General features: G+C 45.8%; 6 protein-coding genes across 6 annotated transcripts; 4 read left to right on the top strand and 2 right to left on the bottom strand.

Annotated features, from left to right (window-relative positions):
* Nucleotides 1–910: 910 nt before the first annotated feature.
* On the top strand, nucleotides 911–2533 carry EDB82DRAFT_528746 (uncharacterized protein; the record flags this gene model as incomplete). The annotated part of the gene is made up of 1 exon (XM_025736939.2): nucleotides 911–2533. One exon carries the CDS (start codon nucleotides 911–913, stop codon nucleotides 2531–2533), a length of 1623 nt encoding a protein of 540 aa, XP_025591849.2.
* Nucleotides 2534–2860: 327 nt separating this feature from the next.
* Nucleotides 2861–3544, top strand: EDB82DRAFT_511365 (uncharacterized protein). The gene has a single exon (XM_025736938.2). It carries the CDS (start codon nucleotides 3035–3037, stop codon nucleotides 3446–3448), a length of 414 nt encoding a protein of 137 aa, XP_025591848.2. The 5' UTR covers nucleotides 2861–3034; the 3' UTR covers nucleotides 3449–3544.
* Nucleotides 3545–6310: 2766 nt separating this feature from the next.
* On the top strand, nucleotides 6311–7196 carry EDB82DRAFT_466941 (necrosis and ethylene inducing peptide; the record flags this gene model as incomplete). Its single annotated transcript, XM_065607912.1, has 2 exons — nucleotides 6311–6624; nucleotides 6677–7196. The coding sequence occupies exons 1-2, from the start codon at nucleotides 6383–6385 to the stop codon at nucleotides 7194–7196; spliced, it is 762 nt and encodes a 253-aa protein (XP_065463153.1). The 5' UTR covers nucleotides 6311–6382.
* Nucleotides 7197–7888: 692 nt separating this feature from the next.
* Nucleotides 7889–9167, bottom strand: EDB82DRAFT_528743 (uncharacterized protein; the record flags this gene model as incomplete). The annotated part of the gene is made up of 4 exons (XM_065609195.1): nucleotides 7889–8026; nucleotides 8304–8741; nucleotides 8787–8998; nucleotides 9047–9167. 4 exons carry the CDS (start codon nucleotides 9165–9167, stop codon nucleotides 7889–7891), a joined length of 909 nt encoding a protein of 302 aa, XP_065463152.1.
* A 1681-nt stretch (nucleotides 9168–10848) lies between these two features.
* On the bottom strand, nucleotides 10849–11767 carry EDB82DRAFT_547892 (putative 2-oxoglutarate dehydrogenase; the record flags this gene model as incomplete). The annotated part of the gene is made up of 3 exons (XM_065609517.1): nucleotides 10849–10870; nucleotides 11000–11358; nucleotides 11756–11767. 3 exons carry the CDS (start codon nucleotides 11765–11767, stop codon nucleotides 10849–10851), a joined length of 393 nt encoding a protein of 130 aa, XP_065463151.1.
* Nucleotides 11768–13889: 2122 nt separating this feature from the next.
* EDB82DRAFT_560943 (glycoside hydrolase superfamily) lies at nucleotides 13890–15578 on the top strand (the record flags this gene model as incomplete). Its single annotated transcript, XM_025736933.1, has 1 exon — nucleotides 13890–15578. The coding sequence occupies one exon, from the start codon at nucleotides 13890–13892 to the stop codon at nucleotides 15576–15578; it is 1689 nt and encodes a 562-aa protein (XP_025591843.1).
* Nucleotides 15579–15938: the final 360 nt, after the last annotated feature.

Raw genomic sequence — 15938 nt, 5'->3', positions numbered from 1 at the left:
TCACTATCTAAAGAGGGGAAATCTGCTCTGTTTTGTTCAACTGAGCAGCTTTGCACGAGACTGGAAGCTCTACCAATCACGGCGCCACATCTGCTGACATCTGCAGCCATCCAATGGACTTTTCAGTAATCACCTATATGGTTAGACATATTCCATATTATAAATGATAGCAGACGTTGTGGTTCAAGCAATCAGCTATTGACTCATTGCCAACAGTCTAGATTGTTCAGGACCCGGCTGAAAACCGCAATTGACTAGCTTGTCTGCAACTAAGTTCAATATTGGCCAGCTTCAACGAACCATTCAGTTTGCCTTTGACGCGATGATTGCTTTTAGTTAACCATAATGCACAAACGTATGAAAGTCGCTAAAACTTGTATACACTAGCGATTATAAGCTACTATTCTAAACTTTCTTAGCCAATAGCAAGCTTGAGTAAGCGATTAAGTATTTTCAGCAAGCCTCAGTAGCCATAGAGATAAGCTGTCATGTACCAAAATAAACTAGCGAATCTTGTCTCAACACGGATACGTAACAAGTAAGCCTCCCTTCTTTCTGACTTGATATCGCGGAAAAGATATATAAGAGACTACTTACCACAAAGCGAGGCAACATTTCTTAGGTCAAACAGCACTTTTAGAACCCCCCAAATCCTCTCAACATATCTTTGTTTCCCGTTCCTTCTCTTCAACAAAACTTATCCATCATGACAGCGTCACTCCACTCCATTACAGGTGACTGGCAGCCAAGTTCAAGCACTGCTACAACCTTTTACGAAATTGGCGACAATACTGGTAGACTGCATGTCTACGACGGGTCTGACCCAAGCCCCCTTCTTTGGGATACCACATCAACATCTAGCGTCTCTTTCACTTGCACACGTGGGTCTCCCGTCAAGTTCATGGTCTGGATGACTTTCAAAGAAAGTGCACCCGATGATCTTTTCATGAGCTTCGCAAACGCTGGTCTAGATAATCCATCAGTATTCTACGGGAAAGAATTCCGAAATGACAGGAAGTTGGTGGGATTTCCGGTGTCGACTCATTTCCAGTATGGGAACGGTCAGACTCCGTGTTGCTTCAACGATACGCTAAGATTCAAAATATGGTATCGAATAGGGAGCTGCTCCACAGAATTCATAGCGGGCACGGCGAAGCTCGAAGTCTACGCAATCTACCCGATTCAACCCCAATTCTTTCTGAAAGAGGGCATACCGATCGACCTTTTGAGGCTTTTCGTCCCCAACGTAAGCACTGGTCCAACGGAGAAGCTGCAGACTGAGCAAGACTGGATCAGTTGGGTCACCAATGTCTGCCACGGCAAGCAAGACCCTAAGACAGCACCTGGACAACTTCGTCCTGACTCTACGAAACATTGGCTTCGATACAATGTCTGGGACGGACAGTTCTCCTTTATTGACGAAAGTGGCGGAAAATTCTCACTCATGGGCTGGCTCAACACATACAAGGATCACCAAAGCGATTCTACAAAAACTCTGAGACTTGTCAACTGCTTTGATCAAGCTGCCATCGTCGAAACTGCTCTCAGTCTCGGCCTCTCATACACTCGTCTACACTGGGAGGTTGTGGCACCGTTCGGATACATCAATGCAGACCTTACTGGCTGGGGCAGCACGAACAGTCCTTTCTTTGAGGGTGATAAGCAAAACATAAAATTCGGAAACGTCGCGGATCCTATGCGAACTCCATTCCGATCTCATGTCTTTATCACCATATCAGCCACTGGCAAGTATGTTCAGGGTGAATCCATGGTGGTCGACGCTTGTGCTGGACCAGTTGCGGGTGACTTGACCTACACTCAATACCTTCAAGAAAAGACCCTTAAAAGCGGGATCGAATTATTGGTAAACGGTCGTCATCTGAATGTGAGCAAATGGGATGGAGTTACATCAACTATGGGTACACTTGAGGGTAATACTCTCAACTACAAGCTTGAACACTACCACGAAGATGAGACTGTTTCTGTACCTACTGTGGCTTCGAATCTGAGCGCAGCATTCGCGGGTAGCCCCTCCGTGTCGGCTGGTTTCAACGTTCAGAATGTTATCAATGCAAATCTCGATCCCATTTTGTCAAACAAGGACAAAAGTTCTGGTATTGTCTTGGAGCCCCAGTCAGACATCGACACTATTCTCAATGATTCCAGTATTCTCCCACTTGCTTCCACAACCAGGGTTAGTGTGGCAGGACAGGTAATAGGTGACACCCCAGCCTTTATCTCGTTTCAGATATCGGTATTCTCTGGCGGTCTCGCCGATGCTGTGAGCGGACTGACGACGAGATTCGCGGCTTTTACCCTGCCAACTAAATGGGAGAAGGAGAATCTGATCAACTTCAAGGAGAAGCAGACTCAGGCCATGGGTGACTCACGCGCTACGATATTTGGAACCTATCACTTGGATTTGTTCCTGTACAAAAACCTCGTTGTTCAGATAGCTGGCAATTCTGCACCCACTTCGAAGGCTCTGCCAGGATGGACAAAGACTTTGTGGGCGGAGTTAATAAAATATTAGACATTGTGTATGCAGATACGGATGTTAATAAATAAATCAAGTTCTTCCTAACAAGAACAGGCTGTGATCTGAAGAGTGACATACACAATCATTTCGCGTTCTCATAGCTTGAAGGGTTAGTACTATGGAGGAGCGGAGCCTAGCTTTGATTCGCTGTATTGGAGTCCTACATTGTTTTTTCCGTTTGTTTTCGCTATAATTTCCCAGACTTTCAGCTAAACATGTTAGCGCCTGACGTGGCTGAACAACCCTGTCAGGCTTCAGTGTAAAAAAAAAAAAAAAAAAAAAAAAAAAAGAAACCTAAGGTGATAGTGAATCACTAGTTCTATACACTATTCTTTAGGTTAAAAACAAGCAAATAACAGATATTCAGGGGAAATAGTCACGAAAGATGGGGTAGATAAACCAATATCCCACCATGTTTCTTTCCGTTCTACGTCTTTCTCCCATTCACTCTTTTTCTTCATTTTGACTGTCACTCGTTTATACCAGTCGTTCACTATGCTGTCTTCCAACGTTATTCGTGCTTTTGCACTCTTTGCTGCTGTTGCAAATGCAGGCCCTTGCCGCCCATCAACGACTTCACCAGGCACTACCATCGAAGCTACTTCGACCGCAACTGTCATTGATAGCACCATCGAACTCTCATCTACCGTTATCGAGGGTGCCACAGAGACTGAGACAATCGATGTTCCCTCCACCACCACTGCTGTCTTTCAGGAACCTACCTCTACCACGGTTTTTATTGAAGGATCTTTCACTACTGAGGCTGCAAGCACTGCCACCACCGCCGCGTCTGGGGGTGCTTCTTGTGATTCAGCTGACGAGTGTGCTTTCAGCGATTCCGACTTGTGCTTGGACGGTTTGTTAAACCTCTGTGTTTGCCTTAACGCCATTTGCGTGAGGGCAGACTGAGACAAACCAGTCATTTATGAGAGGGCAAACCTCAGCTGAAGCTACAAACCAGCAACTTGAGGAAGGCCGCGCACGGAGTAATTTATACTACGTCACGAGCCCCGAGACTCTATATTATATGTTTAATTCTACTGGTCGATGTACTATGCTTTATATATATTCTTTTCCGTAATTTGAAATTGTCAAAAAAATGGCACCTAGGGTAACTAGGTCTGATTAACAGTATGAATTGTCTATAGGGTGAGCAGGGACAATGCGGTTTAGGAAATTGACGATTTGGTATCTGTTATCGGTAATCAGCTGTCTGGCGGTCAAATACAACGCATCGCTATTGCTAGGGCTTTCATTCGCAGCCCAAACGTCATTCTTCTCGACGAAGCTCCCAGCGACTTGTATACAGAGTCTGAAAAGGTGGTTCAGGCTGCTTTAATAAAGACTGCTACATCTGGAAACTGAGCCAGTATCGCTAATGACAACTAGGTTCCGAGACATTTAGACGTAACAATCAGCACAGTCAGGATAAAGGCCGAATTTAGCACTTCAGATTTGTCAGAAGTTAATTTCCCCTGTAGCAAGATTACGAATACAAATGTTAAGTTCTTAACCTTATCAATGTTAAACTTTACCTTTAACTACCTTGACATGCAACTTGGGTGTAAGCCTAAAACAGAAAAGAAAATCACGATTTTTCTATAAAATAAGTTCTGTAGATGCAGAGCCTACGCAGCTGGTTTGAATTTCGAACGAACGTCCTTAGTGATCATTACTTTGACCACCTCCAATTAAGTCTGATATCTTGTAGCTTACGGCATATGCCATTCAATACCACTAGTATTACACAATGTCGAGGTATTGACAGTTAAGAGACGGATTGTTATTAAAGACTTGATATGAGGGCAGGCTCATGGAAGAACCAACGATCTGGTAGATATGTCACAATGGTGTATTCATCCCACATGGCGGAGTGTAATCCGCTAACTTGGTTAGACTTCCAATTACGTAGTACGATCGGTCACATTAATCGGCAAGTGGTTGGAAAACCTAAAGTTTACTAATTGTTAAACGTTCAAAGTTAGTTTTAACACGTGGGCTTGGGTGGCTTTGGAGTGGTGTTTATCTTGGCAGTTACAGTCTGTAAACGGTCATTATCTTACATAGCCTACTAGGAACCCTGGTCTGAAGCAAGGCCAGGATCCAGGGTTGCCATTCGGTTAAAGCCGATGCCGCACATCCCGAGGGCCCATAGATGTTGATTCATGAATCGTCTATCCCTATCATGGCAGGACGACTGCCCCCAGATAAATATCTAAGGATCCATGTCTCTGCACTATTTCACTCGCGGCATTGCATACCATCACCGTTGTGAATTTGTCCTCAGAACACACTGGATCGGGATGGTCCAAATGGGTCTGTCGAGCTAAGCCTGCCTATTAACTATCATAGTACACTTAGCGTCACGTAACACCAGATCTTATTCATGGGATTCTCTGCAAGCATGGACCGCGAAACATGAACCTCGTATTTTACATACTTTACTATCGCACGATCCTTAGCGGTTCCGTTGATGATCGTAATTGACTTGCTTAAAAAAGTAAGTATGCTCAAAAACCTGTGGCTATGCATACGTTACCGGTAGTGGCCTGAGACTTGGTGGAGACAGAAGTCTTATGTGGCGCATTGACACTGACATTGGTGATATGATAGCAATGAATGTTGCGTGAGCTCATTTTCTCAAAATATCACCATGCTATTCACTGCTCGCCTGGCGATCAAGCACACCGCAAATACGGTACAGCATCATGAGTAAACCCGAAGCAAATATCTCTTAGGTAACATAATCAAGGCTATTGCATCAGTGACAGTCACACCATTACAACCCCAACGCTGTACCACTGCCGAGCAAGCGGCAATGCTCAGGCACTTTTGTAGATTGGGCTAATATTCCTGTAGGATCCCTGATTCCGGCTAACCTCCTACTAACCAGCTCCACTTCACCGTCACGCTAACGTTGTTTTTGGCTTAACCATGAACTCTAAACCCTAATTAGATTAACTGACACGGACGGAATCTGCTAGCCTGTCCCTTGCAGACGGTAAGGCATGTGGCATGACCCCGAGGTTCTTTCGGGCCCTTGTTAATACCGAAAGAGAAGGCTTCTTGACTGACAGTACCGTTTATAGGCATGTGCATTTGGAATCACGCTATAGACCTGGTATGTTCGGATAGTCAGCCGCTATAATAAGTCGAGCAGTGGAGATAGGTAATAACTAGTAGCAAAGTAGTAAGCCCTTATTGGAAGGTAGTTTAATATAGCTAGGTTCGTTGTAAATGAGGCGGTTTAACCCAAAAGTTTCCATATACTAAGGAAACCGAGCAGGCCGTTGGCTGTTGGACGAACTAGTGGATCTCAGATTATACGTTCCCGTTGTAAACGTCCAAGTGCTGCCATAAAACTGACTAGGCACTGAGTCGCTCACGTATGTAATTTGGTTCTACGTGAGATTCTACGGGGCAGTGAAATGCCGATGAACAAGTTCCGTTCCGAAGAAGTTCCTAACTAAAGACCGATCAAAGCTCAACTTAGTTTCGTATACCATCAAGGTAAACAACATTAATCGCCCCATCTACTTGTTAAGCTTAGAGTTAGTTTGCAACTCCTCTGCCAAGATCCCACTGTCTCATCATCATATACCGGGGGCTTATTGGTAATGCACGGAGGAAGGCATAGAATTATAACTCCGAATCAACTTGCCGAGATGTTTAGGTCTTGGCGTGATGAGATAATTCATACTACTCAGAATCACTATAAAGGAGACCTTGTCTCGTGCTTCTAATCAAAACATTTCTCATCATCACATACTACAACTCCTTCGCCTTCACTTCTACACTCCATCTTGTAGCAATTCCAAGATTCAGACTTCACTTCTACCTAAAATGCATCCCCAGACCATCTTCAGCGCCTTCCTGGCCCTTGCTGCCACCGGAATGACGGCCCCTTCTGAGGCCCTCAACAACCTCCAAGCCCGCGCCACAGTCAATCACGATTCTCTCAACCCTGTTGGCAAGACAATTCAGGGAGGTGCCATTGGCGCTGCTATCGATAGGTGGCAGCCTCTGCTTCACATCGCCCACGGTTGTCAGCCATACACTGCTGTTGCCACCAACGGCGACGTCAGGTATGTGATTAACTATATTTGGCAGACCGATCAAAGCTAACATGACAAATAGTGGTGGACTTCAAGACAGCGGTACCACATCTGGTGGCTGTAGGGACACCGGAAAGGGCCAGACCTATGCCCGTGCTGCTTTGCACAACGGCAAGCTTGCCATCATGTACGCTTGGTACTGGCCCAAGGACCAGCCTGCTGATGGCAACCTTGTCAGTGGTCATCGCCACGACTGGGAGAATGTTGTTGTCTTCATCGATAACTACCAGTCTCCTGGAGCTACCCTCTACGCTGCTGCCGCCTCTGGTCACGGGAGCTATAAGAAGACCAAGAATCCCCAGCGAAACGGCAACAATGTCATGGCTGAGTACTTCACCAGTGGTGGCAAGAACCACGAGCTGCAGTTCAAGACCAGCCCTGGCCGTACCTACTGGATTTACGACTGGGCGGCTATGACTCCTGCTGCCCGCACTGGTCTGGTCAACGGACCAAATGGAAAGCCCAACGATGGTTGGGGCAGTGCTAATGTTCCTTTTATCGACGCCAACTTTGGCAGAAACATTGGCAACGCCTGGTCTTAAATGGTATGCAGCTGCAAGTAGCTATCATTTGGACTCTTGTCTTGTTCTTAGGTCTTCCATTTTCTTATTATGGATGATCTTGCCTTAAGTTTCTGTTGAGTTATTATTCTTTGGAATTTCACCTGTATATATATTCAAATGAAATGTCGATAAAATGGTTTGAGTTCTACTTATCCCCTCTACTGTGATACTGTTTTTCAATGCCTGATATCTGTTCAAATTTCAACTTACCCTAAAAGCTTCTTTATATGAACAAGGACCTGTCCTCATGGGGTATAATGTTAAGGAATAAATGTAGGCAGGCTGTATAAAAAAAGTCGCAGTAGGATAAGTAACGTTGTTAAACTTACTCTCCAGGGTAGCAATACCTAAGGTGCTGAATATTTATGGGCGATACGGTGATAAACACATGTGATCGCACTCATCATTAAATTAGTTAAGATTAACTCTAAATTTCTACGCCTTTGGAATTCAGAATTTGAAAAGAATTACAGTTCATCTCAAAATTGTGTTGCGAATATTATCCAATTGCTATTTGGGACGACCAACAAGACTTACAGATTGAGCTTAGCGCGCATGATCCTACACAGCACTCGTTTGCAGGTATATGAACCATTAACTCATTTCTGAATAAAAAAACACATCCAGGGTTAGAGTTCTAGCTCACAAAGACATGACATAACGTAGGCTTTTCAGAACGATATATGACGTGGTCTCCCATCCCACTGTTCCGCTTCTCGTCGTTGACGGTCAATGCGCACATAATCCACAATGATGCCGCTTGGAGTCAAGGAGTTGAGAATCATCCAAGTCTTGTCGTACATGGTCCACTAAAGCTGATCAACATGCTTGACTATTGGCGCGACGTTCACACTATCCATGGCGCAGAACCAAACAAAGTCACATACAGAGCACTATAACCCCTGTACTCGGGCGACCGTTATTTTGTCAAGACTAATTCTGGTGAGCAATCGGCGGGAAAAGTTGAGATTATGATTGGGAATGAGGGCAAGTTGTGAAAGAAGGGAGTCATTTGAGAATGAGACATGGTCTAGAGGCCGTGATGGAAATCCTTTTTTCGGATCGTTGAATTAGCATACAATAAACAATATGGTTGTCCAGAGTCTCCCAATCTGTTTGTTCCACGTCTGTAAGCGACAGTGAGGGATTGTGGTATATCCAGTAAAGATCATCTTCGCCTTCGAGCACAATGTCACCCAGGTCTTCTGTACTGGCCATTACAGCGTCCTGAATCTCAAAGGCATTATTATCTGTCATGATCCGGGCACTCAGTCTCTGGCCTTGTGCTTCACCCGGGGCCATAGGCACACTCCCAGATGCACGTTGGAATGGGTAAAGATATGCACCTATGATGTCTTGTTTACGCAGACCGTGGAGAATCACCAAGCTTTTGTGAGGTGTTTCAACGCAAGTGTCTGCAAGTCTACGAAGGGTATGACTCATGGACGTATACAAGTTGCTACCCCCGCTGAAGCTGCTACGTGGCATGTGTAACAGTATTGGTCGCACTGCGTAAATGATATTCTGCTATTGTCAATAGGAGGCTGGATGAATCCTGGAGCATCTTACCTGGTTGACTGTCAGATGAAGAGATGTAATTGTCCTCGCTGATGACTGCTGAGAGCTAGGTAGGGGCGCATCGCTAAGTAAAAGCTTAGTAGGATGTGACCCTCCTGAAATTTCGGGGGGCATTTCATTCTTAATCTTATTTAGCGAGTGTAGGATGTCTTGAACTTCTTTGATGAAAACATCCTCTGGGTCAATATTTTGGGAGTAAATAGCTTGGGCGTGTTAGTGCAATGCTGCCAGAGAAGTATATGTAGACCAACTGGTGGTGATGCGGCCAGTAATTTGAGCCAACTTTACATTGACTGCAATGGCGGTAGAGGATGGGTGTCCGATCTGGTATGCGGGATGAGCTGCAGTGATTGATGCTTCCGAAACAGCCATCGGGAAGCCTACGGCGGCAGTAAGTCTCCTGCTATACATTAGGCCACGTTAATTACACGACCAAGAGTGATATACCGTTCCTGCATGTAGATCGACCACCAAAGCCGGTTATGATGCACTGCTTCCGAGCGTGTGTGACTTCGGGAAGGTCTAGACTTGTGTAAACAAAGACCCAGCGACAGTCGGGGGGCCGTGCTAGCCTAGATGGTGTGAGGTTTGCTGACCTAGCTGTGGGTTCAGAGAAGATACTTACATAGAGGTAAGCATCCTCCTTTCGATCTGCTATCTGTAGATAGAGAGCGGACAGCCCCATAAGCTAGATGCTGAGGACCCCATGCTTTCGCAGATCACTCAAGTCGGGCATACGTTTGAGCGCCTCTTGAAAGAACTCATCGCCTGGGGGCTTGGATTCATCGTCCCACTTTGCTTGGAGAAGTCTTCCGATGGCAAAGATTAAGAGACACTCGGGATACTATATGTCGAGCATTACATCATCAACAGTATCATCGCCGAATAATGAAGACATATTATCTGAGAACGGTCTGACGTCGAAAAGATGCTGGGATATACCCACATTCAGGACAACAATATTCAGCATACTATATGTATCTTCTTCTGTTGGCCAGTGTCTGATCTTATCGACGCCTAGTCGACTCTGGCAAATGGACCTTGGTGTGGCGTCATTGGTCGGAGCGGAAACCGGCCCTAGGTTTGGGCGAGAACGCTCAGTCAAAAGATTCCTGAGCTCGGAGCTAAACGTGTCGCTGGAAGAGAGAGACGTTGCCGGCGCAAGAACTGGATCAGGTAAAGACAACTATCAGCATGCTCTGCCGGTACATTGTAAGAAGTTGGTAGACGATGTCTCACCTCTAGGTATCGGGTGTGCTTTGGACTTGACACCACTGCAGGCACGGGAATAATGTGAGGATAAGGAGATTCAGGTATTGAATATTGTTTCTGCCGTTGTTGTTGCTGCGCAGCATTGCCCTCCGCCAGACCTCCGGATGACGGTGTCGATCTGGACTCCATAGGTGGTGGAGGACTGTGCGCAGAAGCAGGCGGCCGAGAGTCTGCTCGGGCAAGACATTGGTCAAAATCGGGAGCCAGCGACGTTGCATTCTCATATTCAGCCACTTTGTCCTCTAGGTTGCGAATGTGACTCGCCGCAGTAAGTCAGCAAGATGGTGTTTGAGCGGAATGTAACATACGTGACTTAATAGAGTCTCCGTTTAGATGGATGAGTAAAGACACAATCTAGACCGCTTTCGACACAGTAAACGCAGGGTTGTGAACCTGAGCATTTCACCTTCTTGTCCCGGCACATGAGACATGCAGTCGACGTGCGTGGGCCGACGCCGATACCGAGTCCATCCCCACGTCTGGAACAGCTTGGCGGAGGTCCCGGGTTTATCTGCACGGCACGGCCTTCGGGCAGAGCTTCGTCCATAGGTAGATTTGACCTCGGCTCAGGGGAAGGGGTGGAGCTCTTCTATTCTGGTAATGGCCACATCCTTGGTCCCTTGTGATTCTCTTTGTTTCTGGAGCGCTGCATACACTTGACCTGAGCATAAAACAACACGTTGGATGAATTACGAATCCTCGATGGATTGGCCGTATTCAGGATCTGTAATAACCGGCTGGAAGGTTGACGAGCCTGTGAAGTCGGCCATATCAGAACGAGTCAATAGATGACAGAGGAGAGACTTGGAGAAGAATATAACCAAAGCTACACAAAAGTTAGTAAACGGTGAACACCTGAGTTTGAGGACGGCAAAGAGTCTTAGGGGCCGTGTATTTGGAGAGGCAATTCAAAGGCTGTGATGGCGATATACGTACGCTTCCTGTAGTGTCTTTTCATTTGCCGTCGAAGAACGTGAAAATAGTTCGCAGGTGTTGTCATATACACCACACCTATGTTGACGTCTTGGTGGGCGCGCTCAGGTTCCGTCGAATATCGCCTTCCCTCTTCTGAACAAAGCATCAAGAAGCGCTCGATACGGGCAGAGGAGTGCTCAGCACCTTGCCCATCATATCCATGGGTTAGCGAAAGGACAAGTCCAAACCGGTGAGGCCATTTCGTCTCGCCAGCGGCGATGAAATTATCAATAATGACCTGGCCGTTGTTTGCGAAGTCTCTGAACTGAGCCTCCCACATGACTAGTGAGTTTGGGTCAGCCAAACTTACGCCGTACTAGAAGCCCAAGGCACCAAACTCGCTTAGTGGTGAGTTCTCTACTTCTTTGTTGATAAATAACTGTGTTGTCGACAAAAACACTCCGTGAGTTTTATTCTGATGTACAAATTACCATGCAGTACCGATCAGATTTAGTTTCTGAAGATCAACCCTGAAACTAAAAACCTGTAATAACATACTTTACGATGACTTTATTATCGTCTTTATTTTAACTATATAAGTCTCGTTTCTTGGGTTACCCACTGCACTGGCTAAAGCATTGAGGGAGCCCCTTCGTGACTATCTTTCCCCGTTTAATATGCATGCATGTATGCATTAACCTGCAGTATTTGAAGAGCATGATGAGGCTGCTTCTATTATGCAGTCTTTATAACCTCTATCATAGAGTTCATGCCGTATGAGTCATGCCTTGGTAGGGAAACCTAGTCTTGAGAGAACCTTTAATTTGAGGATTTGTTAAAAATTTGATCTGTGTGGATAGATTAACGTTTGTTGAAAATCTTGAGGAAATTTAGAAGACCTGGGTAAAGCTGAAGAGATCATTAAAAACAATGCTGCAGTCTTTTAAAGTTTATTATAAAGCCTACTTGTTAGGAACGCAGGCCTATTACACATATAGAGGAGTACTGCGAAAAGATTTAAACTGTAACGGTTACACCTAACCACTATATCACAGAGCAAAAGATTGGGCTATCTCCATAGCCATCATACGACTCCGTGGAAGTCACAGGGAGGGGTCATGGCTAATTAAAATGCAACGGACTTTCGGTACTTATTTTGCCACCTAGATGGGCGCTGATACCAGTCCCAATGGTTCTGACGATTACAAATCGCTTTATCGAAAAAGGTGCAGCCGTACATAGATTGAGGCACATAACGGCCTCTTCTTGCGTCGCCCCTGATTTCACGGAAAGCGTGCCTCTTGGTGCTCTTTGCCCTGATTTGCCCTTACCTTCCGACCACAGGGGATATGGTTGATGTTCCTATTCATGTGAAATGCACGTTTTTCCTGTTTTTCTTCGTTAGATTTGACCCTTGACTGATATCTCATTTCTACCTTACTTTTCTGATGATATGTGTCGAAAAGGACGTTTCAAATACACCTCTTCTAATCCTATTGTGACTTATATATCTCCCAGCTTAGCTGCGGGCTATATCGTTAAGGGATGTAGCCATTGATAAGTGTAACGTCAAGAAGGAAGGTCCAAGTGAGAGCCTGCCAAGCCCCGGGGCGAAGGGGGTGATCATATGTTGTGTATAACCTCAATTGGTCACCTCGGCCAACGTGATTCATTTCAGTGTTATAAGTAGCAGCCGTAATGGAAATAGGCACGAATTCAGTGATACAATCGCCAAAGGACACCTGAATTGGCCGAGCTTGTAGGCGGCCTGTAGATGGCTTCTTCCTCTCTTTATTGGTGCGCTCCTTACCTCGGAATACGGTTCTTAGGAAGAGCACAAGGGCGTTATCCTTCCAAGCGATTTGGTTGACCTAGGCACAAGAGAAATGGATAAGTTAGTGAGAGAAATACAGATAAATTCGCCATGCAAATTTAATAAGTTATCCTTCGCTGGAATCACCCTGACTTTGTTGAAGGCATAGTTAAAGCGCTGGGCGTCGGACTCCGAGATAAAGAAAAAAATAGGCAAGGGGGATATAAGCTGGGTTAATCTTGAGTGCATGGAGTTCTGAGTACCTGATAACGGAGTAAAACCATGGAGTAACGGTTTGTTGTCAGATATTATGTATATTCAAATATAATAAAACTTTATAATTCCACTCTAATCGGAGAATATCATGGACCAGGTCTCTTATCGTATGAAAACGTCCCGGTGACTCTATTGAATCTCGTGAAATGTTGCCTTCGGTGCGTAATTATAACACTTACGCTGTCATGACATCAGCAGGGGTTAATTTCTTTAACGTGAATGACCAAGCAGCTAAACAAATCTCTTGCATTATTTGCCTATGTAAAGACTCATTAACGCTATAATAGCGATTCTGAACCTCAGAATTATTACAAATAGAATGTTTTGCACAAGCTCTAAATCCTTGACGATCCCGTTGACGATTACTGCGGAAACACATCCAGAAAGAAGAGTATCCCATCCCTTGGGTACTAAAGATAGATTCTCTACCTCTAGGAAGATCCTTACTAATGGTTGCAAGGTAATATCCTTCCTGCTAAGTGTGGTACAGTGCGGACTAGGCCGGCAAGTGACTTGTAGCACTTCCTGGGAATCCGCAATTACCCCGAATATCAGATAACTTACGATGCTTCCTTGATTGTTTATCTCTCTTGGCCTATAGCACCATATTCTTTCTGCGTCATCGGTACAGCGGTGTTCGGTCATTTGATTCTAAACAATTTATCCGATGTCTTCGGGTAGTCCGTTATATTATTACATTAATATAGCCGAGAAGTCGGTGGAGTAAATATTTCCAGATATAACAGGTGGCAGAGGGTTCCCCTGCTGGATTCCAACAAAAGTCTTCCCACGACCCCAATACGCTCTCAATCTCAATCATGGCGACAAATGCTCAAGGCGAGGCTGCATTGCATCCCTACCTCCAGCGCGATGGTAATGTGACGCGCCTCATTGTAAAGGGCAAACCTTTCCTGATGTTGGCTGGAGAACTCCACAACTCATCTCTAAGCTCAGCTCGCTATATGGCAGATAAATGGCCGACAATGAAAAATAAGGGTATCAATACACTTCTCGGTTCTGTTGGCTGGGAGCAGATTGAGCCTATCGAGGGCGTATTCGACTTCTCGGCGGTAGACGAGGCCATCCTCGGAGCCCGGCAACATGGTATACACCTTGTACTCCTGTGGTTTGGAGCTTATAAGAACGCCTCAAGCATTTACTCACCCTCATGGGTAAAAAAGGACGTTAAACGTTTTCCGCGGGCACAGAGTCTCGAGGCCGGCGGCGGCCGGAATGTTCTCGATGCCGTGACGCCCTTTTCTTCGGAGTGTGTCAAAGCCGATGCGAAGGCATTTGGCAAGTTGTTGGCACATTTGAAAGGCTTCGATTCAGACCACTCCACGGTGCTCATGGTTCAGATTGAGAATGAGCCAGGCATACTCGGCGACTCAAGGGATAGATCTCCCCTCGCTGAAGCAGCATTTAAGGAACCCGTCCCCGAGTCTCTACTCCAATACCTAGCCAACAACCAACAACACCCAAGATTCGCAAAACAGTTCCCCGACATCCCCAAAGAGGGAAAACACACTTGGGAAGAAGCGTTTGGTCCTGGCCTGCTCGGCGACGAAGCCTTCATGGCTTTCCATTTCTCGAAATACTTTGAACAAGTCGCTGCAGAGGGCAAGACTTCGTACCCGCTACCCTTCTATGCCAATGCCTGGCTCAAACTCGACCTTGAAACTATGGATCGCTCCAACCCTTCATCCATAGTGACTAGCGCTATCGTGGCCGGTGGTGACAAGCCAGGGATGTATCCATCTGGTGGATCTTGCCAACATGTTTTCGATATTTGGCGGTTTGGGGCTCCTTCATTAGACTTTCTTTCGCCAGATAACTACTTTAATGACTATGATATGATCTGCCACGACTATAGTCATAAGGGAAACCCGCTCTTTATTCCCGAACAGAGACGCGATCAGCATGGCGCTCGGCGGGCGTGGCTGGCCTACGGAACATATAGCGCGTTAGGCGTAAGCCCGTTCGGCATTGATACAGGCCCTGAAGATATTGGCAGAGAGTACCGGCTACTAAGCCAAGTCAAGGATTTTGTCTTGGGAGCCTCCCGAGAGGATCGCTTCGGTTTCTATTTCGATGAAATGCAGGATCCCCCAAAGATTGAAATGCCATGGCTTAGGATATTTGGAGACATGCAAGTTACGATCGAGAGATCCTTTGTATTTGGCAAACAGGGTCCTGGTGGAGGTATGATTATCAGATTAGCAGAGCACAAGTTTCTTTGTGTCGGATACGGATTCCAGGCGAGATTCAAAAGCGTGAAAAGGGGAATTATCTTTACGGGGCTTCTAAACGCGAAAGAATTAGAAGCAACACAGGAAGGGAATCTTCGTCGGCTACGCATGTTAAACGGCGACGAAACAAGGGGTGGTATGGCTTTAGTTATGCCTAACCAAGAACCTGACTATGGCGATGTTCCCATTGCAACAAGTGTACCGGCTCGCACTGGTATTGCTGAGGTTGAAGTGTATACCCTAGAGGGGGGAAGTTAGTTATTAAATTATTAAATACTTATATATCCAATGTTTCTAAGATATTTCTATTCCTTGCCTTAACGCAAGAAGAAATGGTATGTACATGGACATAACCTTACTCGGCGTTTTCTGCAGTCGAAGTAGCCTCTCTCGGACTTGACGTGTGGCCTCCGTGTCCGAGGTCTCAATGACGACGCCATGATTTGCAACCCGATCCACAAAACGCCTAATGGGGCTTAGCGGCTGGGTAAGACAAAGACAGAACTTGAAGCTGGAAAACGGGGCTGCTGGAATTGTGAACGATGTACGATGTACGATGAAGAACGAAGAACGAAGAAGTGGGGATGCGGATGTACCTCGTTTAACATCGTTTAGTCT

The sequence above is a fragment of the Fusarium venenatum genome (genome assembly GCF_020744135.1).
Source record: "Fusarium venenatum strain MPI-CAGE-CH-0201 chromosome Unknown EDB82scaffold_4, whole genome shotgun sequence".
Lineage (NCBI taxonomy): Eukaryota > Fungi > Ascomycota > Sordariomycetes > Hypocreales > Nectriaceae > Fusarium > Fusarium venenatum.
This window is presented reverse-complemented; position numbering and strand designations above follow the sequence as displayed.

Bases quoted from the DNA above. Each gene is read 5' to 3' on its own strand.
- EDB82DRAFT_511365 (XM_025736938.2), top strand. From the start codon at position 3,035: ATGCTGTCTTCCAACGTTATTCGTGCTTTTGCACTCTTTGCTGCTGTT.